Source organism: Manis pentadactyla, chromosome 1 (assembly GCF_030020395.1).
Source record: "Manis pentadactyla isolate mManPen7 chromosome 1, mManPen7.hap1, whole genome shotgun sequence".
NCBI lineage: Eukaryota > Metazoa > Chordata > Mammalia > Pholidota > Manidae > Manis > Manis pentadactyla.
This window is the reverse complement of record NC_080019.1, coordinates 186,875,504-186,899,933: the sequence shown is the minus strand read 5'-3', so window position 1 is coordinate 186,899,933 and position 24,430 is coordinate 186,875,504. Positions and strand designations below refer to the sequence as shown.

At 46.9% G+C, this 24,430-nt stretch overlaps 1 protein-coding gene across 2 annotated transcripts in view; it reads right to left on the bottom strand.

Moving 5' to 3' along the window:
- The window catches only part of KCNE2 (potassium voltage-gated channel subfamily E regulatory subunit 2), a 44,228-nt gene extending 20,220 nt beyond the window's left edge, over positions 1-24,008 (bottom strand). The window contains exon 1 of one of the 2 annotated variants that reach the window (XM_057504284.1): positions 23,880-24,008. In XM_057504284.1, coding sequence (XP_057360267.1) covers positions 23,880-23,909 — 30 coding nt within the window. In that variant the 5' untranslated portion in view covers positions 23,910-24,008. Of the gene's footprint in view, positions 1-5,327; positions 5,432-23,879 lie in introns of those variants that run through there. The other variant, XM_057504275.1, reaches the window with a different exon arrangement.
- Between the last annotated feature and the right edge of the window lie 422 nt (positions 24,009-24,430).

Here is a 24,430-nt window from a genome sequence, read left to right as displayed (position 1 = left end):
ATGACCCAGCATCCAGGTGTGGGTGTTTATCCAAAAATACTGAAATCAGGATCTTGAAGAGATAAACAAGCATGCTTATGTTTATTGCAGTGCTATTTACGGTAGCCAAGATGTGGAAACCACCTAAGTATCCATCCGCAGATGAATGGATGAAGGAAATGTGGTGTACACATACAAAGGAAAACTTGTCAGCCTTTAATAACAAGGAAAATCTGTGACATGTGACATGTGACATTCACCAGCATGGGTGATCCGGGACATTATGCTAAGTGAGATAAGCCAGTCACAGAAAGACAAATATTGCATGCTTCCACTTATGTGAGGAATCTAAAATAGTCAAATTCAAAGAGTCAAAGGGAGGAATGGTGGTTGCCAGGCACTGGGGAGAGATGGAAATGGAGTTACTACTCAACAGACATAAAATTTCCATCCAGCAAGATGAAAAATCTCTTGCTGTCCAACATCGTATCTAGAGTCAGCTGTAATGGATTGTGCGCTTAAAAATTAAAAGAGTAGATCTCATGTAAAGCGTTCTTATCACAGTAAAATAAAATTGAACACTAAAGAATTGGCTTCACATTGGCAACCTCAAGGAGACAGCACAGCTTTACTGAGTATCCAGGAAAGGATGGCTTGGGGAGCCTGCTGTCCACCGTTGGAGAATTCCTGGCACCTGCTCTCCAGATTATGGTCTTTGAAACCTGACTAAGCAGGGTGTTAATATATATGGGTTCCCCTCTGCTAGGCTAGAGAAAGAAAATCTAAACCAGAGGCTGCAGTGTTCAAAATAGCCACTCTGTGTCCCCACTGCGCCGTCAAGTGTGCACGGCTTCTGCAGCAGTGCGGCCCAGAGGTGCTCAGTGCTGCCTGTACGATAGAACAGCTGGCGGCGCTCCAGGCGGGTGAGCTCTGCTCCCTGCCACTCTGTCAACAGCTCTTAGCAAGGCTTCAGGCTTATTTCTTCATTCCATTTTTATTTTAGAAAGCAATGGATTCAATCATTCTATACACCTCACTTATTTTTATTTTGAAATAAAATAAAATTTTATACCATAGTGTATCGCCTTTGAGTCTGACCTTTCCTCCACCCAGCATAATGCCCATGAGATCCGTCCAAGTTGTGTATATCAATTGCTGGTTTCTTTTTATTGCCAAACAGTATTCCGTTATACAGATGTTTAGTCACGCACCTGCTGAAGGACCCTTGAGCTGTTTTCAGTGTTTTGCTATTGCAATTGGAGCTGCTGTGAATATTCGCATACAGGTTTGGGTGTGCAGATAAGTTCTCATTGCATTCTTCATGCACACTGAAGAGTGCAGCTGATGGGCCATATGGCAGATGCACGTTTAGTTTTATAAGAAACTGCCTAATTGGTTTCCAGAGTTGCTGTACCAGTTTACATCCCAACCAGCAATGAGTGAAGATTCTGGTGCTCACCGGCAAAACTTGTGTTTGGTTACCCAAGGTTACAAACTCCTAAGACTCTAGAACATCAGAACTAAACAGTGCCCAAAGATTACATGGTCCAGCCCATGGATTCTGCCCAGGAAGGAACCAGGATGATGAAAAGGACTGACCATCATTTCTGCCTGCATCCAATTCTTCTATTGTTATTACCACCTCCCCTGCTTGCCCAGTCTCGGGCAGAGCTGTCTTCTCTTTATGACGTCCCTGGAGACCGTCAAAGGCTGGGCAGGACCTAGAAGGCTTGTTCAAGCCTCAGGGGACAGTCTTGCACAGGAAATTTGACCTTGTGCTTTGCTGCCATTGAAGAAACCAGGACCCACTGCACGGTCTTCTCTTGAGAAATTACTAACAGTACCAAAGTTCAAATTCATTCTGAAGTTAACAACCCGCAGTCAACTTTCCCTTCATCCTGCCTCCTGCCTGTCAATAATGTCAATAGCCATTGCTATTAAGCTCAGCGAGTCCCATTTATTGAGCACCTACTATGTTCCAGGCAATGTGAAAGGCGTTTTATGTACCATGCCTCTGGTTTTTAGGCCAGCCAGCAAGGTTGGTACAATAGGCCTTACCTGATGAATGAGAAAGAAAATGGCTATAGTAAATCATAATCCCGGACTCAAAAGCTTTAGAATAAAAGAACTTGGTCCAGGTCATTCTTTTGCACAACTTCTCACAGTTCAAAATGCATAAAATATTGCTTTTGGTGATCAAAGTGACCTTTCCTGTCATTTCTGAGCTTTAACATGCCAAGTGCTACTCTGGATTTTATACCTGAAACTTGGGTAGCTGACACCAGGTGGCGCCAAAGCTGAGTCTTTTCCTTGGGTGGACCAGCTAGACTTCCCAGAGGCAGATTCTCATACCATTTGCATGCTTCCAATTCACTAGCATTTCAAGCACATTAAGCTCTTTTTTAAAATAGCAGAGATCCCTGCTTTCTTAAAAATCAAATCACTAAATATTAACATCTTCATATCTTTCTAAAAGGGTTACACTTTACAGTAAAAAGTAAAGAAGTACAACATCTATATAAAATACAGAACCTTGTCACTAAACTTCAATTGTTTTACATGGTGCTTATTTTAATTTCAGCTTTTCCATATATGGATCCTTTTGAGAAATCCGTAACAGTTCCAGATCCTTACTGCATTTTGAACGATGAATAGCCACGAATTTCTTTGCATGGAGATGAAGTTAAAACATATCTGCAACTCTGTTTACTGTTGAGCCTGTTTGTGAATATTTTAAGAACTGAAGCTCTCTTGTTTAGCTTGTCAATGTCCAGCTCCTCAGAACCTACTAACTGCCCTGTTTCTTTCTATGTGCATAAGTTATTTTCCACTTCTTTTTTCTCCCAGACTAAAACAGACAAGGAGAAAGAAAATTGCTCATATAGGCTTGGTGTCCAATGACCACACATTTTCTTTTCTTTTCTTTTTTATTGAAGAATCATTGATAGACAATCTTGGTTTCAAGTATGCAACACAGTGGTTCAATAGTTACCCATATTATTAAATCTTCACCCCTTCTAGTGTGGTTACTATCTATCAACATAGAAAGATGTTACAAAATCATTGGCTATATTCTCCATGCCGTACTACCATCCCCATGACCAGCTTATATTATAATTGAGAATTTTTGTGTCCCTTTATCCCCATCACCCTTCCCACCCACCCACTCCAACCTCTCCCCCATAGTAACCAGTGGTCAGTGTCTAATAAGAGTCTACTCCTGTTTTGTTTGTTCTGTTTTGCTTTGTTTTTGTATTCCACAGGTAAGTGAAATCATGACCTCTCAGTGTCTAATTCAGATCACTTTCTATACAGGAATCTTTCTTCTTAGCTCTCTTTTCTTGGAAATTTCAGCTAGGGTACTCAACTTCAACTAGTGTACCTGGGAGCTCTTTTCCATCCTGCATCCTGACAATCCCCAGGCAACATGGGACTGTTCGTGATCCAAACTTAAGTTTGAGTAAAAGTTAATTTGCACTGATTTTAAGATTAAGATTCAACTTCACCACTGTAGCAGGCTTCATTCTCAATCACAGACCCAGCATTCATTTGTCCATTTAGCAAATATATATTAAGCAAAAAACTCAGCTCCCTCTGCTGTCCAAGTCCACCTAAGTGAGCCTTAAAGTCAACACCTTTCACTGTTTTTTGATGCTGACAATTTGCATCGGATATCTTCCAAGGCCCACAATGCAGAAAAGAGCATCTAATCTGAACTGACATTTCATTAATGGTCATTCAATGAAAAAAGAAAAATGATTGCCCCTCTCCCACTTTAGGCTACCACTTCTCTGTGGCTCTAAAGGTCTTGTCAGTCATGTCCATCTGGAACCTTACAAGGCCCTGTTTGGAGCTGAAGAAAGCTCTTAGGAGGGAGTAGGAAAGGGGACGTCATGATGTCACGCAGGGTCTTGGCTCCAAGAGGGACAGTAGTGTCCAGCAGTTTTTAGAACCTGCCTCAAACTTTGAAATTCCTTGTTATCCTTCTGGGAATAAAGGCTCCTCAAATTTGTTTTCCATGAGGTTTCTATTTATGAGAAGCTAGCATTTAGGAGGTACTCATAACTCAAGAGCAGTCTTAATTTTGCACCAGACCTCAAAATTTCAGAAGAGGAGGTAGTGACTGCAGGAGTGGGAGAGAGGAATTTCCCTGAGAGATTGTCCTCTATTCCCAAATAAGTTCTGTCTCTCTTTCCCAGCCAGACTCTCTATAAAAGGGAAAACTGGACAACAGGCAGTGGGAAGGAGCACGTCCTGGCAACTTTCTGTGAGACGCATACACCATGCTGTTTACAAATTCCTGCAGCCAGCCCCGGAATCCAAATGCAGACAACTCTGTTTATGTAACTAAAATAGATGCTTATTCTGTGTGATTAAGGTGGCTGCAGGGAACTGGGCCACAGGGAGGAGACATCTGCTGCTGCTGAGGCCGGAGGGGAGCACAGGGCAGAGGGACCTGGGACCCTGGCAGGTATGAAGTTTTTTAGATTAGTTTTCCTGGCCCAGACATCTCCCAGAGTGGGCATGTCTAGGATGCATGCGACAGCCAGAGAGGTCACCACCAGGCATCCTTTGTTTCTGTCTGTCACAGTGGATGGTTTTTCACTGTCCTCTCCCTGCCAACTCCCTACCTAGAAGTCTTTGCAATGAAGCCCCATCCTGCACCAGGAGACTTGTTCCAACACAAGGTTCCACTGCCTGGGTCAATAAGGAAGCTCGAATGTTCTAGGGTCAGGAGACATGCAGCCCAACAAATCATTGCCTCTCAAACCTGGTCGTGGACTCACTATGCCCTTCACACCTCTGGGGCCCCTGGCCTCGTGACACGGCCTTTCTCCTTGAGAGTCACTCTTCAAGACACAGTTCAACAAATTCTCCAAGCCCTCCCCACCTGGAAGTTAAAGCCCTCCCCCAGGCACGGAGGTCCCCATCTCTAGGTCCACCCACTACACTCAAAGGTGAGCATTGTGGCATAGGGTCTGAGTCTCATCATCTTTACACCAGCCTTGGCCTGGCTTACTGTTCAACATGGGTAGCCACATGGGCAAATGGTTTGACCTCTTGAGTCATGAGGAGACTGTTGTTCTAGAGGCCATAGGATAAGAGCAGGACTGTGCCACACCCTGCTTCAAATCACCCCATTGACCCCCAGTCTGCACTTAACTCTCAAGGAAGTTAGGGACAACCTCCCCTGATCTAGATTAAGTGCCCTGCTTATATGTCTATACCACGTAGCAGGTGCTGCTATAATGTCTAATGGGTCCTTCCTCCCCTACTGAGAGGCAGGACTGGGTTTTAACCCTGGGGACCTGGCCAAGGTTCCCTGAGCTTCCCCTCCCATCACTCACCATGACGGTACTTGACTTTTGTGTAATTATTTGTCTACTTTCCTGCTTGACTCCGGAGAGCAGGAAATCCAGCTTCATCTCCACTGTCTTCCCGATGGCCAGCCCAGCTGTCTGGCTGCTCGGAATGTCTAAACGAATGAATGGGTGAACTGATTCATCAGCAGGAGGAGGCCTTGAAGGACTTGGGAGGGGGAGCTTGAGGAAGCAGAATCGAGGTCCCCTTGAGGCAGGACCAAGCCGGAACCCAAGGTGGCACCACGAAAGGGTCCCAGGCCACAAAGGGTGACTGTTCTCTCGGAACCAGTGAGATCTTACAAGGAGAAAAGGCAGTGGAAAAACCCAGCCATTTTAAGCTAAATGTCGTTTTCTCTTTTTCTTTGGAAAAAACAAACACAAGGGTTCTTCACTGAGTTTTTAAGGGGGAAGCAGGCGGCTGTGGCATGTAGCAGGAGGAAGAAAAGTTCTTGACAGTCAAAATCCCTGATCTCAGATGCACAGTCAAGGAGAAGGAGGCCCCGCTGAAGTCACACTTGGACGCCAGACTTGTGGAGCAACGGAGGGCACGTGGCTGCCAAAGCAGCTAGGGTACACACAGGGGCATTCACAGCCCCACAGCCACAGTCCCTCCTGCCCGCCCTGTGCACCCCCAGCAGCAAACAGAACTCTCTGTCTTGGGTCCTGAGTCAAGCCTGCACAGAATTAACTGCAATAATTGGCAGGTGGGCCGCTGGCTTCTGGGTTTCAGCTCACCAGGGGCTCATGAAAAAATACGAGATGTTCTGCTACAGCCAGTATTTAGCTTGGGCTCCGAGAAGCTTCAGCTTTCCATGACAAGAAACGAACTGTGTGGCTGCAGCTGCCCTGGGCAAACAAGAGCTCCCGAACAGCCTTGGAGAAAGCGGCCCCTCTGGCCAACGATCAGTTTGCTTCTTGCGGAAAGAAGAGGAAACAGGCCTTGACCTGCTGCCCTTCTCAGGAACACAAGATAATGGAGAAGAAAGGGGCCTTTTGACAGTGGTTTCCCCCTGCCTGCCCCAAGATGGAAGGGAGTGATCGTCCCCTCCAGAGATTTCCCAAGGCATAAATGCCCTTGTGAACCTTTACATGACTGCCTATGATAATAGGAATGCCCGTCCCAACCCACAGCTCTACCACCATTTAACAGTGTCTGTGGCCCCCAGCAGAGCACCAGCCACCTCCACGGCTGCACTTCCGTTATCTGCCCACTGCAGACATCACTAATCAATCGTGGTTATCTTTTCTACTGAGCCTGACACATAGAATCCTTCTCAACACTACACTCCAGAAAGCCATTACAAATTAATAGGAGTTAGCATGAGAGCTGAAAAATATTTGCCATTTCTATTTTAGTAACGCAGAAGAGGCTAAAGTTACAATCTCATCAGAAAGTTTCTGCAAAGACAAATCAAGGGATGTCCTATGCCAGGACTGTGGCTTTGAAGTCAATCACTGCCCAGTAGAGAATCCTTCTCACTGTTCTCCAAGGAGCAGGCTCCAATGGCGAGCCTATGTGTATATGGTAAAATACGCATGACATAAAACTGACTATTTTACAGTGTACTATTCAGGGTCATTAAGTATCTTCACAATGTGCAGCCATCACCATGATCTAGCCTGAGAGAACACTGGAGGGGATCTCACTGGGCACCCGGGCATGGTGGCCCACGGCTGGGACTGCCAGTGCTGGGGGCACATCCTTTCTGTTCATCATACCTGTCCTCAAAGCTTGTCCTTTGACTGGAATTTTTGCCACCATATACTATAGCAGGGACAGAGATGGTCGCCATCCTTAAGTCCTTTTTGGGGAACAGCTGCCCCATTTACAGGGGATCCCTGTGATGTGTCTCCCCTTGCTCTTTCCCAGCAGGCCCTCTTGGGCCCATTTCCACTGCTGAACAAGTGGCTTCCCTTTGGGTGAAGCCCACATGCTCCATGGAGGAGAAGGCCCTTTGCTAACATTTCAGGCAACACCAACTATTTGTTCATGGTCAATTGTCCTTGTGACCTTGGGATTCCTTCAAACAGATTTTTGAGAGTGTCTCCTTCTAGATCCCCTTTCCCATCCCTGTGTTACCAAACATTAGAGACTCAAGTCTGAAGCAATTACATTAGAACCTCCTTCTGTTCAGCCCAACCAGGGAGGAGCTTCCTCCACTATCACACGTTGGGTGCTGTGTCCTGACTCTTACCTACAGCCCTAAAAGGGGGGAAGATCTTGGCAGGCCCTCCCTCTCCCTCACCTCACTGCTTGGCTTCTTGAGTCACACTTCTGGGATTTGGGCTGTCACTTTAGCTCTCCAAGTCTGCTTCCTCATCTGCAAAATGAGAATAATGACCCCGCCTCCTTGGATTCCTATGAAGACCAAATGAGATCGTCTACACAAAATGCCCCGCGTGCGATTACGTGCCCAGTGAACACAGGCTATTATTAATATGAGATAGATGTTTCAGCTCTGACACCTCTCCTATGGATTTTTTTCAAATTGTGGCAAACTACACATAAAACTATTTTAAAGTGTATGATTCAGTGGCATTAGGTATCTTCACAATGTACAACCACCACTGTGATCTAGTCTGAGGAACTGTCATCACCCTAAATGGAAACCCTGTTCCCACTAAGTAGTTCCTCCTCATTTCTCCCTCCCCACCAGCCTCTGGCAGCCACTAATCTCCTTTCTGTGTCTATAGATTTAACTACTTTGGGTATTTCAAACAAATAGAATCAAACACTAGGTGGTCTTCCGTGGTTTCTTTATTTAGCGTAATGTTTTCAAGGGTCATCTGTGTTGTAACATATATCAGTGCTTCATTCCTTTTTGTGACTAAATAACATTCCATTGTATGGAGAAACCACATTTTGGTGACCTATTCATCTGTTGATGGACATTTGGGTTCTTTCAACCTTTTGGCTATTGCAAAAAAAGAGGTTTTCTGAACATTTGTGAACAAGCTGTTGTTTGAACACCTGTTCTCAGTTTTGAGGAGGTAATACCTACAAGTGGAATGGTTGAGTCATATAGTAATTCTATGTTTAACCTATTGAGAAATCACCCAATTGTTATCTGCAGTTGCTCCATCACTTTACATTCCCATTAGCAATGTATGGAGGTTCCGATTTTTCCACAGCTTCACCAACACTTGTTATTTCTCCTTTATTAAATTCTGGCCATCCTAGTGGCTTTGGAGTGGAATTTCACTGAGATTTTGATTTGCATTTCCCTGATGACTAATGACACTGAGCATCTTTCTGTATATTTGTTGGTCATTTGTATATCTTCTTTGGAGAAATATCTGTGAGAGTCCTTTACTTATTTTTAAATTGGGTTGTTTGTCTTTTTGTGGTTTTGCCTGTGAATTTTAGGTCACTTTCTAACCAATGGGATCAGGAAAGAGAATCAAAAGACACGAAGTCTGTGTGTGTGTGTGTGTGTGTGCAAACTCCCTCTACAACCTGTATATGCAAGGCATAAAACTAGTTCCTTAATTTTGTCTAAAACTTATTTATCTTCTGGGTTTTCATTGCTAATAGGGAAAAGATTAATTTCTCATTGATCTGTTTTATGACTTAGATACTAACATTTACACAGCCCACCCAGCTATACTCAGTCTTTCTAGGAAAAACAAAATGAAACAAACCTAAATCCTAAGCCTTCGAAATGTCTCTTTCCTGGCCCCAAGGTGGTCATGGCCTCTGGGAGTGTGGGTGGTAGTGGTAGTTTCATAACCTCAGGGCAGAGGGGACACCTCAGCACCCTTGGTGTGGTGACTTCTGCCTCCTCTGGACTCCTGGACGTGTCCCTTGCCCACTGGTTGAGCCTCACCATGCTGGAAATGGTGGCCAAAGGCTGCGGCCATGTGGCCAGCTTCTGTTCTTGGCTCCTTCAGAAGCCACCCACTCCCAGTGACTCGGCCTCCCCTTTGAGGTCAGGCTATGACTCTCCCTGCGCCTTCCTCACTGAGTACCATCCCCTCCCCACCAGACTTTTGGCTCCTCCTGAGTCTTACCTTCACCACAGGTAAAGCAAAGATTGCTCAGGGAAACTGGAGCCACGGAGCTTCCCTGCCGGCCCAGGCCGCACCTCTGTGTTTGCGTAGATGTGCTGCCGCCAGAGACCCAAAGAGGGACCAGGTGGAGCGAGAGTGTCCTGGTGGCTCAGGGACGGGAGATTTCAGGAGGTGGCAGCCCAGTGGGTCCTTGGAGGACAGGGAAGCATCTTGGAGTGGGAGCTAGCCTTCTGAATCTCTTTTGCCCCAAAACACCACCTGAAATAGCGTTAGACAAAGAGAAGGGTGCTCAAAGCCAACCATTGCTTGAGTTGACCATGAGAGATGAAAGACTTGGGAGACTGAAGGCAACAGCTCACTGCTTCTTTTTGAACTAGACAAAATATTCAAATAGCCACCCCCAAGCTCATCTCTATCATTGACCATGAATTCCCCCAACTATTGCCCACAAACCAACAAATGCACAAGCTCTATATTTATAACCCCTCCCTGCCAGTCTTGCAGGGCAAAGGAAGGTATATTTCCCTCTTGCTTGAAACTAATTTTCCTACCTGTGCTCATAATTCCCATTCTCCCACTTCTTTAATATCTAGACCTTGATCCCAGGGGCTCAAAGAGAGGGTGCTCTGCTCAGAGCTGCAGAGAAGTGGTTGACCAGTCGGTTTATTGCTGGCTCCTAAGAGCAGAAACTTCTGAACTGTCTGCTAGTTTTGCTGCTACTTGATAAAAGCTCTCATCCTGATCTGCCTGTCAATGGACTACAAAATCAGGAGCATGTAAAGATCTCTGTGATGTGGGAGAGAAAGACCATGCCTCTAGCCCAAGAGGGTCCCATTGGAGCAGAACCAATGAAAGGCTTGAACAAACAAGTAATAGGAATGCTTAGGGGGACACGAGTAGAGTCTGAGAAAAGGGCTTCCTGCAACTAAAAGAGAACTATTTTTGTATTTTGAAAACTTTGGAAATAAACTGAAAAGAGGATGGTCACTGCTGAGCGATGAACTAGAGGTCTAGAAGAGCAAGTGAAAGAAATAGTTTATAATGTGAAACCACAAGGAGACGGAAATCAGGATGTAGAGGACAAAACAGGACACATGACATTCAAATAAGAGAAGTTCCAGAGTGAGAGAGTCGGGGGAGGAAAAAGAACAGATGGAGGAGAAGTAATATTTAAACAAAGAACAGAAGAAAATTTCCATGACCTGATGCAAGATTAAAGACTGCAGATTGAAAGGCCTAAATCCCAGATGGGATTATATTTTTAAAGACGCACACCTAGATATAACGTGGTGAAATCTTGGAATTCTAAGGGTAAGGAAAATTGCTTACCAAGATGAGAGAGAATGAAGCAGTCTCAAGGGAGACACATTTTTCTTGCATATATCTTTGCATTGTTGCACTAGTAAAAATGGGTACACATTACTTTAAAATTGACAAAGAAAAATATTTTAATGCTTTTCTAATGATTCCCATTTGTCTCTGGGCCCCCTTAGCCCTGAAGCCAATGCCTAATTGTGTTAGTTTTTGGCTGTGCCTCTCACACATGGGGCTGGCAGCCTGAGCTCCTTCAGACCCACATGCCCTTCTTGTGTCTTCCTTTTGAGCCTGAGGTTGACACTGAAATGAACAGATGCATAGGCGCAGTTTCCACACTCAAGGAGTGTTGAGTTGAAGTAGGTTGAATTCAGTTGATTGGGTCAAGCCTCTGGGCTTTTGCTCTTTGATTCTCAGGGGCAGTGGTGAGATCATAAAAGATTTCCTCCATCAGCCCGTCTAGGGCCCCCCTCAAAGGAAGGAGGCCTGACACTATATCCCTGTGGTTTCCCTGGCAACCTCTGGATGGCATTTCCTGTGACCCAGCTGAGGTTCTTCTGAGACAAAATGGGTGACTCGGCCTCCTCGGGCCCATCCCAGCTGTATTCCCCTCTCCTTGTACCCATGGTCCATTGTATGTCCCCCATATTGTCCAGTCACAATGTATGTGAGGATTCCCTTATTCTCAGGAGCATTTTCCATATTTGGATGTCAACTCACCACCTGGGCTTGCTTTCCAAAGACAGTGGAAAATGGTCTCCAAATGCAGGCCACCTTGAAGCCACATCACCAGGTGGGACCAGGGACTGCTTGAGGTTCAAAATCAAAGAGAGAATTAAAAGAGGGAATCCCTGAACAGGAAGGTTTCCCTGCTTCTTCCCTGGTATATTTCTGGTAAGTGAGGGAGCAATGGGGACATAGAAAACTTTCAGCAGGAGAAGGAAGACAAGTAGCAGGAAGAACCGTGGGAGGCCACCACCCTGCAGTGCAGGAGCTGCTGGGGGGACAGCTCAGGAGGGTTGAGGGAGCCACTCGGTGTGGCTGGAACATCTCCACATTGGACCAAGTAGGGTTTTCCAGTCACCATACATGGCTGCAGAGCTAATGCATTTGCACATCTAGGGGTACTTGGTTGGGTAAAAGTGTACAATTTTCTGGGTACCCAATGACTCTGAGTGACACCAGATGCACCATCAGCACAAAGCAATAAACACATACTCCTTGCTCGTTTGCCATCTGTGCTCCCCTCCTTGACATTCCAAAGCTCACCTCTCTGATACCCCCTCCACCTGTCTGGTTGGAAACTGGCCAAGGCCTGGGACTCAGGACTCTTCCGAACCCCAAAGCCTCTTCACAATTCCAGAGGCCAAGAAACAAGACCATGGGCTACCCGTCCTTCCAGCTCCCTGTTATACACAGCTGAGTTGGAGCAAAGACCCCAGAGATCCAAATGAGGAAATGTCCAGGCACCCAGGGCTGTTGCCTGGCCAATACTGGCCAAGGTCCAAGCCAAAGGATATAAAGAAGCAGGCTTTCCATGGAGATGCACTCCATGCATTCCAAGGATTTGCACTCCTGCCCAGTTGACAAAAGCCCCAGGGTGTTAGCCTGGGGTGGGAGTACCAACTTTCTGTTTAGTCTGGCACTGATCTAACTGGCCTATGAGGACCAGCAAGCCTGCAAGTGTGGATTTCAAGGCCCCTGAGTACCCATGTTTATCTTCAGGCTCACATCCAGGAGCTCAGCAATGTGTCCATTTCAAAATAATAATTACAACAATAGTCTGTCTTCAGTAAGATGCAGGCTTTGGAATCCATGTCAAAGTACAGTAAAACAAAACACCCTAAGAGAAAACGATTTTGCCTAATGATTCTGGTGCATGAAGAATGGAATTTATCACAAGAATTCTCAGAAGCCATGTGGACCCCAAACACCTCAGTAAGAAGAGGATGTGAAGCCATTATAATGGGAAGAGATAATAGGAAACTGACTGGAGACTAATGTTTTGCAAAATTGGGTGTTTCAGCTGGTTCTGGTCATCAGACAATGGAAGGACCGGCATTTGGATTTTCAATTACCTCCAAAAGTTGAGGACTAGTTGAATAGATTTGGTTCCGGAAATGTCCCAATGAAGAAAGAAAAATGGAACAAAAGGCTTTGGCAGAGGCCAAGCATTCTCGCAGCTGCAGAAATGAAAGATGGATCCCAGAGCATCCCAGTCCACCCCCAGCCCAAACCCCAGGTGGAAGATGCACCAAGCAGAGCTGAACAACATAAGGCTCATAGCATAAGGCAATCACAAGCCCCCCCAGAGACTCCTTCTGTGGGCCACCCTATGCCCCGAGCATACCACCTCTGTCTCACTGAGAATGAGAAATACTGGAAATAGCCTTTCTGACTGGTGCCACTAGGCACCCAGCACCCAGGCACCTACTCATCAGCTTCCCTGCCTCCTTCTAGAAAAATGCCAACTTCTCAACCACATACTGACATTCCTGGCCAGAAAAGCCTTATTATTCCACCTGAACCAACGGGAAACAAAGCCAGTCAAGAAATTTGCCTATTGGGACTACAAAGCTTTGAATGTCATCAGTCATGTGGAAAATGTTGAGCCCAGCCTGGCAGAGTGCTCCAAGGCCTTCAAGCAAACAACAAAAGACTGCTGAGAGCTTTCAAGCCCACATGGAGGAGGACTTGCTAATCACAAAACCAGGCCCTGGCCTCCGCCGATGGCCCTAATGAGCACCAGGTGACCACGGACAAATGTGACCACACTGCCTTCGCGTTCGTCAAATCTGAGATTACTGCAAAGCCTGGAATGAATGAGTCTACAAACAAGAAAACCTATCTGTCCAGGAGCTGGAGAGAATAGGATGTGGAAAAGGCGGGGTGTAGTGCGGGTATCATCAATTACTTGTGGTTCTCAAAGAGCCAAGAATTATGCTTGGAAGTACAACTTCTGAGCATCTGGAGAAGTCTTTGGTCAGCATCCTCAGTCTTCTGGATAATATTAAAATCATCCAGACCATCCAAGCCAGGCCAGATGGAGGCAATACTGTGTAGTGTGGAAACTGGCCTCCTCTCTGCCCTCCGCCTGCTTCTTGCCCCTCTACCTAGGGGTCCAACCCTCACCCCACCACCACCACCAACCACCACCAAGAACAGCTTGGGGGTGTTCCCTTCTAGTCTTCTGAAATCTGTTCCTCAGAAAGGATTTGCTACAACTATCCTTGTACCAATTACAGGTCAAGTATTAACATATTTACATTGTAATGGGAATGAATGCCTTCAGATAAGGGGTTAAAATTCTCATGTGGAAACTGAGGAATTAGCTAAGAACAGAAGGAGGCAAGAGTCACAATGACATGGTGAATAATGATTTGGAGGAGGGAGGAGGGTGGAGGGACACCTGCCTGGCTCTGCCCTTCACTTCTGGTAGGGCCTTGGACAATGGCCTCCTCCATGTAAGGAAGGGCATGACTTAAGTGACTGGAATGGTCCTTTGATCTTGACCGGTCCACAGGTGATGGGCCAGCGGGAGCTCCTCATGAGCCCGAGAAGTAATCGGACATGTCCACGGAGATGTAGAGATGTGAGAGCTAGCCTGCTTCTCTAATCCCAAGAGCTGTGGCACTGCATCTGTGGAATAGCCTGTCACAATCTCCAGGAAAGCCAGCTGTGTGAATCCGCTGGGTCCTGGGTGATGGGGCACAAGGGTTCACCATCAGGGTACCCATGGGAGCATTTTGGGGTCATAGTGATGGCTTCATAGGACCTGGGCTGGGGCTTCTCTTGTGTCCCTAGAATGGCCCCTGGTACAGACGTGCCTTGGTTTTAACCCCCTGCAGGGGTAGCACTCACACTGCAGTTTAGACTTTGCCAGGATGCCCCTGGAGTTGTACAAGGTAGTGGTTCTGCCTTCTCCCTCCCCGGCAGTACTGTACGCATCAAAGTCCCGCAGTCCCCTGCAGACCTTCTCCTTGTCATGGGTCTTATTCCTTCTCCTCACCGCAGGAAGCTCATCAGCCCGGTCCCCATCTCTCTCTCTCTGAGCCTCTCCTCAAACGGGCCCAGGCACCCAGAAGTGTCCCATAACCCCGCTGGCCTGACCAGATGAGAAGTCAGACCACAAACCATTCCTTGTTATTCACTAATTTTGTGGGTCGATTTTTTTTTTTTCTTTTTTCATATGAGAGGTATTTGGGTGTCTGGGAAATAGTTTTTAAAATAACTTTTTATGGCTAATGAAGAATTTTAAAATGTCTTTTAGAACAAAATGCCTTTTTGAAGCCCAGTCCACAGAACATCCACACAATGGATACCCTGTTTATTTGCTACAAATTGTTTACTTTGCTACAGCTTGAATGAGAGAGAGGACTTTTTGTGCCTAGGGTTGCAGAGATGTCAGCCTCGAAAAGAATTCAAGTAACCTCAGCCATGTTCCATATACTCCACCTCAACTATGTGCTGTGGAATGATGTGTTTGGAGCAGCCTTCCATGGGCCCTGATTTGGCCCTGGGTCAGGTGTGGGTGGGAGGGTCTCTCATTACCTCTCTGTGTTTTAGACCCCAGCATGAAGGAAATGAATGCAGCAACTTGGGACTTCTGACCTGTAGAAAACACTTGGGTTTCACATGGGGATGGAAGGGCGGGGGTGTGGGAGGTAGAGAGGGGTGCTCCCTCCTCTCACAGCTTATTGTGGGAGTCCTCACCTTTAACCTCCCACACTCCCCACCCCCTGGGGTCTGGCATCATGAAAATACAGCCTTCCTGCCTCTGAAACGGGTGATCTACCTAGACTCCATCACCAGGCTAGTCCCATTTTTGCCTGATTCTCCCTACTCGCTGCCTGCTTTGGACTAAATTGTCACCTCTCAAAATCTGTATTTTGAAGCCCTACCCCCCTAGTGCCTCAGAATGTGACTGTATTTGACGACAGGGCCTTCCAAAGGTGTTTAAGTTAGAAGAGGCCTTTGGGGTGGCCCTAATACAATCAGACTGGTATCCTTATAAGAAAAGGAAATTTGAACACACAGAGAGACACCAGAGACACTCTCCAGCAGAGGAAGGATCACATGAGGTCAGGCATGATTTTTCCTTCATATAATCTGTTTTCTTTCCCCAAAGAAATCTTCCCTTTTTCAGGACTGGGGTTCTGTCTTTTCTCATCCCCGTGCCCTGTGAGCTGCTAGGCAAGCAGAGCTCACGCACTGAGCCTCTTTCATGCAGTAGGGTTTCCGGGGACACTGTGACCACATGTAATGATGGGTTACATTCTTCACCAACATCCTGGCCACTGATGTACATTCAATTTATTTGTCCTTGAAAACACTGGACGGTGACCACCTCTGAATTTAAACCTCCAATCTGATGCATTAGCATCTGCCCAAAATTTCTCCCAACCAACACGGGCTCAGATCCTGGCCACATACCATTTCTCTACCTTAGAAGCTCTACATGAAAGGTCCCTCCCACGGCTACAGATTCCTTGCCTGAGTTTCTCCTTTTGGACACATCTTTCAGTAAACACGTAAGGCCTGCAAAGTTAGCTCCCCACAGGAGCTATTTCGGATTCCTCTTCTGTATTAATGAGCTGGGGCAGTAAACACACAGCAAACGGCAATGCTAGAGATAAACCTACGGCATTATGTTTAATCGATGTTTTTCAACTTCTAATATATTCTCTCATGCCTGGCTGGTAATGTCATCACTAGGATTGTAGGGAAGGCTGTGGTCCTGAAAAGTGAGTTGTCTCCATTTAACACCATCTATGACTTCCATCTTTGATAACCACTTCCCTCCATGCCTGATGTTCTTCTTGCCACCAGCCTCAGGAAAGCAGCGTGCCCGCCCTCCCCGGAGCAGCCTCTCTGCCTGAAATCCTGGCAGTGTCTGTTCTCACCTCCAAGGACCTTCCTTTCAGACACTTCTTGGCCTCTCTGACCCACACAGGCTCCTTTCCAACATTACAAAATTGTCTTCTCCTGAGCCCACTGCCTTTCTCACAGCCAAGATTTTTCTTTTCATTTTTAATTTAATTTGATTTTTAAATTTTTATTGAGATATAATTGACATTACCTTGTGTACACTTAGGGTGTTGATTGGATACCTTTATATATTGCACCAAGATTACCCCTGTAGAGTAAGCTAGCACCTCTGTCACACATCACTATTTCTTGTTTCATGGTGGCAACAATGAAGACCTAGTCTCTTAGCAACCTAGGATGTTGAGAGGCAGCCCAGTGGACTCTCTATGCTGCGCATTAGGGGCCCAGGATCCACTTATTTACTTACTGCAAGTTGGTAGCCTTCAATAACATCTCTCCTGTTCCCCCTCCCACCCAGCACCATTCTACTCTCTGTTTTTATGAATTTATTTCTTTTAGATTCCACATATAAGTGAGATCATACTGTATTTGTCTTTCTGTCTGACTTATCTCACCACAATGCCCTCAAGGTCCATCCATGTTGTTGCAAATGGCAGGATGTTCTTCTTTCTCATGGCTGGATATTATTCCATTGTGTGTGTGTGTGTGTGTGTGTGTGTATCTCTCTCTCTCTCTCTCTCTCTCTATATATATATATATATATATATATATATGTATACACACACACACACACACACACACACACACACACACATACACACACACACACATTTCTTCACAGCTAGGATTCTTGACCACAGGTCTTCACCCACCACCACATCTTAGAGCCACCTGTTTGCTCCTGAACATCTGAGGTCTGACCGCCATCCCACCACTCCACCAAGGGAAACTCTCAGTCCTGAGGCCACAGAGAAGAGTCCCACCCTGGGGAGGGTGGTGAAGGAGCTCCACTCTGAGCTGGTGGGTTAGAGGCCAGGCTGGGCCAAGAGACCCGGCCTCGTGGGAGAATCACTGAGCTGCACGCAGTGGGTGTCTGGATGGTCCACACGGTGTCTGGGGGTTGGCCAACACAGGCAAGGCCTGCTGGCTACGGGAAATCCCTTCCTTCCTCTGTGCTCCTTACCTCTGCCACCCCATATCCACCCCCCTCGCTTTCCATCCCCTCCCAGTCTTCCCCACCCTCCTCCCAGACCCCTTCCCATGCCCAGTGGAACACCCACAGCCAGGCTGCACTGCCCTCAGACACTGATGGGTACCTCTAGATACGTAACTCAGTGGCCACTTTGCTATTCTGTCCTCACAGCTCCTCCCGGGGTTGGCGTTGTGACTGTCCTCAGTCCCATTTCATAGCTAAGGAAACTGAGTCCCTGTGAGCATAGACTCTACTGGTCCGGGTCTCCCTTTAAAAAGAAGCAGAGCCAGAACTCTCCTGCAAGGAGTCGGGCTCCACCGAGCATGTCCTGCCTCACTGCTATTGTCTGTTCCCCTCCTACATCCCCTCAACTGCATAGCCCTTGGGCAAACCAAGACTCCCCTACCCAAGCGAGCCCTGGACCAGAGGGGGCTTCCTCTTCCAGAGAGCCCCGAGCAGTCTGGAGAAGACCTTGACATTCATGGCTGAGGTCCCTGATCCAGGGGGCTAACTGCCTGGCCAGCCAAAGGCAGGGAAAGGAAGGGTGTCCCAGAGGATGTGTGTTGTGCTCTCTCCTGGATCCTACTCCATCCCTACTTTCTCCACACCCCCTAAGCCAGCTGTGCTCCAACCACCTCTCCTGCTGAGCTGTCACCATGGGAGAGGGACCCAGTGCTGGCTGGCAGAAGAAAGGAGAAGGAGCGGTTATGTGACAGACTCCGGGTGGATTGCCCAGGTTCAGTCCCAGCCCCTCTTACTCACTGTGTGGCTTAGGGCAAGTTACTGAACCTCTCTGTACCTCAGACTCCACATTCGTAAAATGGGGATGATAACAACACTTCCCTCTCGAGAAGGTTGTGAAGATGAGGCAGCACAGTATTAACACTGAATCAGCATTTGTTCTCATTATTTGCCTGATGATCCTAAGGAAATACCCTTTCTCTTGGAGGTAACATTTCAGTCAGAGGCTCTTAAAAGTGGGAGACACCCAAAAAGCTTAAGAAATACTCTCTAACTGTAGAATTTCAGTTATCCTGGGAGGCCATGGGTCTTTCCTTGCACCCTCCGAATAATACCACCAACACAGCTGCCTCTGTGTCCTGACCACCCCCATGGCCCAAGTCACAGCCACCAAGCTGGCTTGCACAAAGTGGGCAGTCAGCTCTCACCAACACTGACTTGAGGTTTTCATTTGTCAGATGTGTGTACAGGAAGTTCCTGTGCTGCTTAAATGAGCTCAGTGGAAGATATACCTGTGGAATAGTGACCATCACCCCAGAAAAGCAGTGAGGGAGGGACAGTTGCCCACAGTCTGGCTTGCTAGGCCTTGCATGACTTCTGGCCCCAGTGTGCGAGCAGAGCAGAGGGGAGCTGTGCAGAGTGAGAAGGAACAGCTCTGGAGCCCACCTCCCCTTTTTTGTGTGTGTGCTGTGCACAGTTGGACCTGTTACTAGTCCTAATCACTATGCTTTGTCTATTGATTCCACAGGTCCCAGCACCAAAGCATGAGGAATATCACTTTTCTGCTGGTGCTAAAGTCACACGGCCAAAAGAGTGAAGCAATCATCTGGAAAACAAAATTGTTTTTGTCTGAATGTGCCACTGGAGGCACTCTGAAAAACACAGTCTTCAGGTGATTATGGGACCTGGGCAAAGCCAGGCTCTCGCTTGAATTATCTGCATAATCACCTTAGTTCTCCAACTTGTCCATGCAGATGCGACCTATTGCCAGCTCACCTAAGTGAGCACATTCCGAGTCAGGCAAACATAGTAATGATGCCAATTTAATACAGGAAGAACTAGGCTCTACTGAGCATCTGGCTGCGCCAGTGGCCTGGGGTTTAGGGATTTGTGTTTAAGGACTTCCTTTGGCAATGGTTTTGATGAATGTTTTTATTGCTAGTTGTCCACAATAATCCTGGAAGGTTTAATTCTCACCTTGAGGATCATGGTCCCCAAACCAAGCTTGTCATCTTCAATGTCCTTCCCCTTGCTGAGAGATCCCCTGTCCCCTCACTGCTGGGGGTGTCCACAGCAGGCCTGTCCTGAGGTCAACCATCTGGGCTGGACTGACCAGACTGGACACCACCTTGCAAAGTCAGCGCATGTCCTCTGGGACACCCTTCCTTTCCCTGCCTTTGGCTGGACAGGCAGTTAGCCCCCTGGGGCATCCAGAGCATCAGAGCACATCTCCACCCCTAGCAAAGCCACAGTCAGGACCCCAGCAGGAAACAAGTGGCATGGCAAGATGGGGTCATTCAAAGAGGGGATAGTTACAGAGCTGTGGGCTGGCTGAGCAGAACCCCAGGGCTGGAGCAGGGACCAGGGGCCAGCAGCACTGGGGCCATCGTGGTCCCTCCATTCACTGGTCAGATCAGGGAAGGAGAAGCCCCAGAACATGGAACGTGAGGGTCACGCGGAGCAGGCCACCTGCAAGTAGCTGTGCAAAGTCACTTCACAGCAAGAGGCCAAGGTAGTCAGACCATGGTGCCATGCTACTGCCTCTGCTCTCGTGTTGGGCACCCAGTTAGCTGAACCCAAACAGAAGGCAGTGTGTCCACAACCCCATCCATGAACCCACACAGGTCAGGCCATCCGGCAGAGCAGGGGAGAGCAGGGGAGAGAGAAGGCATAGGGTGGACATGGCAGGATAAAGAGAAGATAGTCCATAAACATAGACGTCAAAGCTCAATTACAAAAAGGAAGTTCAGAACAGAATTTCGTTGGCTGTTGTAACCATGTCCTATATCCCAACACGAGTCAGTTGGTATAGAACCTAGAATCTGCTGCCTGACTAGGCTGAAATGATAACTTTGACTTTAGGTCTAATGAATTATCATGACCCTATGAAGACATATACTGTCTTGTATAACCACAGTAATTATAGAAATGAATAAAAATAAAAATAAGTGGAAAGGTACCAAAGAAAACAAATAAGTCCAGTATACAAATACTTTTATCATTGTTTTAAATGCACTTGTAACAAAGTATCATTATCATTGTGATAATATTCAAACAATTTTATGTAAAAGCAACCTTCATAGTAGGCTTGTGATTTTAATCAGATGACTAGGAAAATTTGATTAAAGAAGTTAATAATCAATGTTTAAATAGCAGAGAAATTTTTAAATTGGTAAGTTCCTAAGTTTTATGTTATTGGCTGGGTAAGTGGTATTCAAATTTTTTAGAAGAACAGTATTTAATAGGCTTATGAGATTAATAAATTGTGCATTGGACTAAGCACACGTACTACTGAGTGTTGTTCTTTAGGCTCAAAGCCCTTGGACATTCACAAAGTCATTCTCATGTTACTCTGGACCTAGTAACACAAGGCCCAACACAAGCCCCATCATGTCTGTGAACCTTTCATTTTTTCCTCTGCGGACTTCTCCTCTCCTAATCCTTTAGCTGCCAGACCCTCTTTTGGGTCTCGCTGTATAATGTAGTTCCGGCCCTCTTGAAATTTGGGGCATGCACGCCTCGACTCCCCAACCACACTGCCAACTCTTCGGGAGACGAGCCTTCTCCTGAACCAGTGATTGTTTTTCCCATTCTCCATTTCTCCAAGCCCAGTGCTAGACACATATTAGGTACTCAATACATGCTTGTTATCTGGTTGTTTTTATCATGCATGGAATGATTATATTACACCAGATATTCTGAGAAACAAAATCAGAGTTTTTGTCAAGGAAGGAGGAATAGAGAACCTAGATATGGCCAGCTTGAGTATTTAGCAATGGGAATGTTTTAAGTTACAGAATAACTTAAAAATACTTTCTCAATTCTAGAATGACCTCTGTACCCTGTCCCCCCTTCACCATCAGTTCATACACAAACACCCTTCCAGCACTGTGGATTTTCTAGGTTCTGCAGTTCTCTAGGGGCGGAGGACACAACCTCTTCTTTTGAGGAGGCTCAACCCTTGTTAACAGAATTCACCTATGAAGAAATTGTCTGACGAGTACCTGCCGTGTGCCCAGCACTCTGCTCAGTCCTGGGAGTGCAGCAGTGGGCGGGGCCAAACCTCTGTGCCCTCAGAAGGTCTTGGTCTGCTGGATGGCTCGCAAAACAACAGACCAAGCTGTACGTGCTCAGTAAGATGGGAGTGACAGTAGGAGCTCTAGGACCTGGGAAGGAGACTGAGGGACAAAGTGGTCAGGCAGGGTGGCAGCATAGACCTCAAGCGAGTCAAGGGGGTGGAGGTGGGGGATGGACTTGTTCTGCTGGGTGACCGATAATGAGAGAGGTAGAAATTGATTTCTGTTTTGGCCCTGTTCCATGTGAGGCACCGTCACATCGTGGGTACCCGAGAGCAGAACTACACAGAGGTGGCTCCAGCAGGCCAGCACTGAAGGAGGACAGCCTCAGGAAGTCCGGGGGGTCAGTGGCCTGTGAAGGGTGGAGAGGAGATCCATGGGGAGCACCATAACAGTGTGGCATGTTGTAAGTCGTGTTTTCCATTCCAGACATTCCTTTCTGCTCACCAGCTACTTCTATTCTATAAATTGGGCCATTCCAAAGTTCGGATTTTTAAATCTGATTTGGCCAAAGGGTTTGGAGGTATGTGATGGTAGGGGTGGGGCAGGGAGTGGGAACAGGAATGACAGAAATGCCCAAGAGGCACTGGGACTCCATGAGCAAGGTTCTGCTCCTCTTGAGGAAGAACTACTTCGCACGAGGATTCCTGGAAGTGGACAAGCCTAATAGAGCGCCTCCACACCAAGCATGAGCCCTGGGGAAGCAAAACTGGGGCCATATCACCAGGCAGATGGCCCAGTCACATGTCACCGTTTCCCTGCACGCACCTCAGTGCTGAGAGTAGCTGGGTGTTTCCCACATGCAGCACAGGAGTAAAGAGAGAACCAGCTCTGACAAGAGCTGAGGGGTCCCCAGGAGGACACTGTGGTGACACACACTGCTGAGGATGGGGACCTGAATAACAGAAGCCTGGGGGTGTGCCAGTGAGCATACAAGGTAACGAGTGGCAACCAGCTGCCAGCCCCCACCCACACCCACACTGACTCCCAGAATCCCAGGGGAACAGGAGATCAGGGCGGGGGCAGGGCTGGCGATGACCCTGAGTTCGTGGACATTTCAGTGTCAGTTTCTACTGTCTCGCACAATAAGAGCTTGAAACAGAATATAAAATCAGTTATTTTAAAAGCTAAAATAAATGAACATCTCTGAGTTCATGGTCTGAGATTTTTGCCACACATTTAAGACCAAAAGGAAAAGTACAGACCATGAAATGGACATACGAAGGCAGGACAAAAACCAAGAGCAAGAGGGACGAGAGTCACCGATGTCGGGGGGAAGGAGACCCACAGACTAGGGGCGTGCGGGGCGGGGCGCAGCACCAAAGCCTGAAGAGCCAGGCCGAGCCACGGTTTCCATAGGTACAAGAAATGAGGCGCTGGGCTTTGAAGGGGCAGAGGCCGCATGTACAGTGCGTCTCCTAATTTTACCAGCTGTCCCTGTCTGCAGCACCTAGTGCAACTTGAACTTGAGGAGACACCGGCGCATGCACTCTTCGGGGAGGCCCCCACTCTCCAGTGGGAAGACAGCCGCTCCTGCTCACAGGCCACTCCGCCCCTCTTTGGGCCTGATACAAGGCTCATTGTCAGCAAGTTTGACCAGACTCAGAATATATAGTGAAAATCAAACATGAAGAGGATTTGGCCCAGTTTTAAGGCCCCAGAGAACTTCCAGTCAACAGGACCCACCCCCCACAACCAGGAGGGGGCGCTGCCCAAACACAGGGCTCTAAAACGGAAGGTGCCAGGGGAGTCAGGCAAGCTTGGGGAAATCGTGGATCCCCCACTCTGGCCGGAACGGGTCATTGTGCTGCAGGCCAGTGACTACACTCAAGACCAGTGTCAGTAAGACACCCACTGATTATCTGTATAACTTGGGCAAATCACTTTTCTGGGTCTCCCTTTCCTCCTCTGTAAAGGAGGCAGTCGCCTTCTTGGAGGCTTCTGCTCCTCCAGCCCTTTTCAGGGCTTCATCATTGCCTATTGGTGTATTATTGTTAAACCCAAAGTATCACAAGTGTTGATCTGCCAAACCATAAGGACACGTTTCCTAGCTGGTGTGTGCTGGTGAAGTGAGCACCCCTGCACACTGTTGATGAGAATGTAATTCTAGAGGACAGTTTGGCAGGAAGTATTAAAGCCTTGACAAAACTGTACCTTTGACTCGGTGATCCCATTTCTAGACATTTCTCCAGGTAACAATCATGGACACGTGAAAAGATACATAGGCAAGGATGGGTGTTCGTTGCTATGTCATAGATAATAGCAGAAAACTGGAAACAACCTAAATGTCAAACAATAAGAGATGATCACCAAAATTATGATATATTCATACAACAGAATACCATATATAAAATTATACTGTAGATGAATATTAGTGACACAGGGAAAGGTGTATATTAGGATGCAGGACAGCGATTCCAATTAGATTTGATCTTTGGGACATTATTTGTTCCATTTATAAGAATAAGGAGTAAAGGAGAAGGATATTTCAAAAGACTTACAATGTTATTTTCTAGATGTGAGAATAGAGGTCATTTTTATTTTCTTCTTTGTGCTTCTTTGTGTTTTCTGAGTTTTCTGCAGTGACTATGAACTGTGTTTATAATGATGTTTTTAAATTTATATATTTATTTTTTTAAGTTATGTATTTTTATAGAGGGCATTTTGCACCCAGCTGCTGTTCATATTCTGATACTAATTAATCT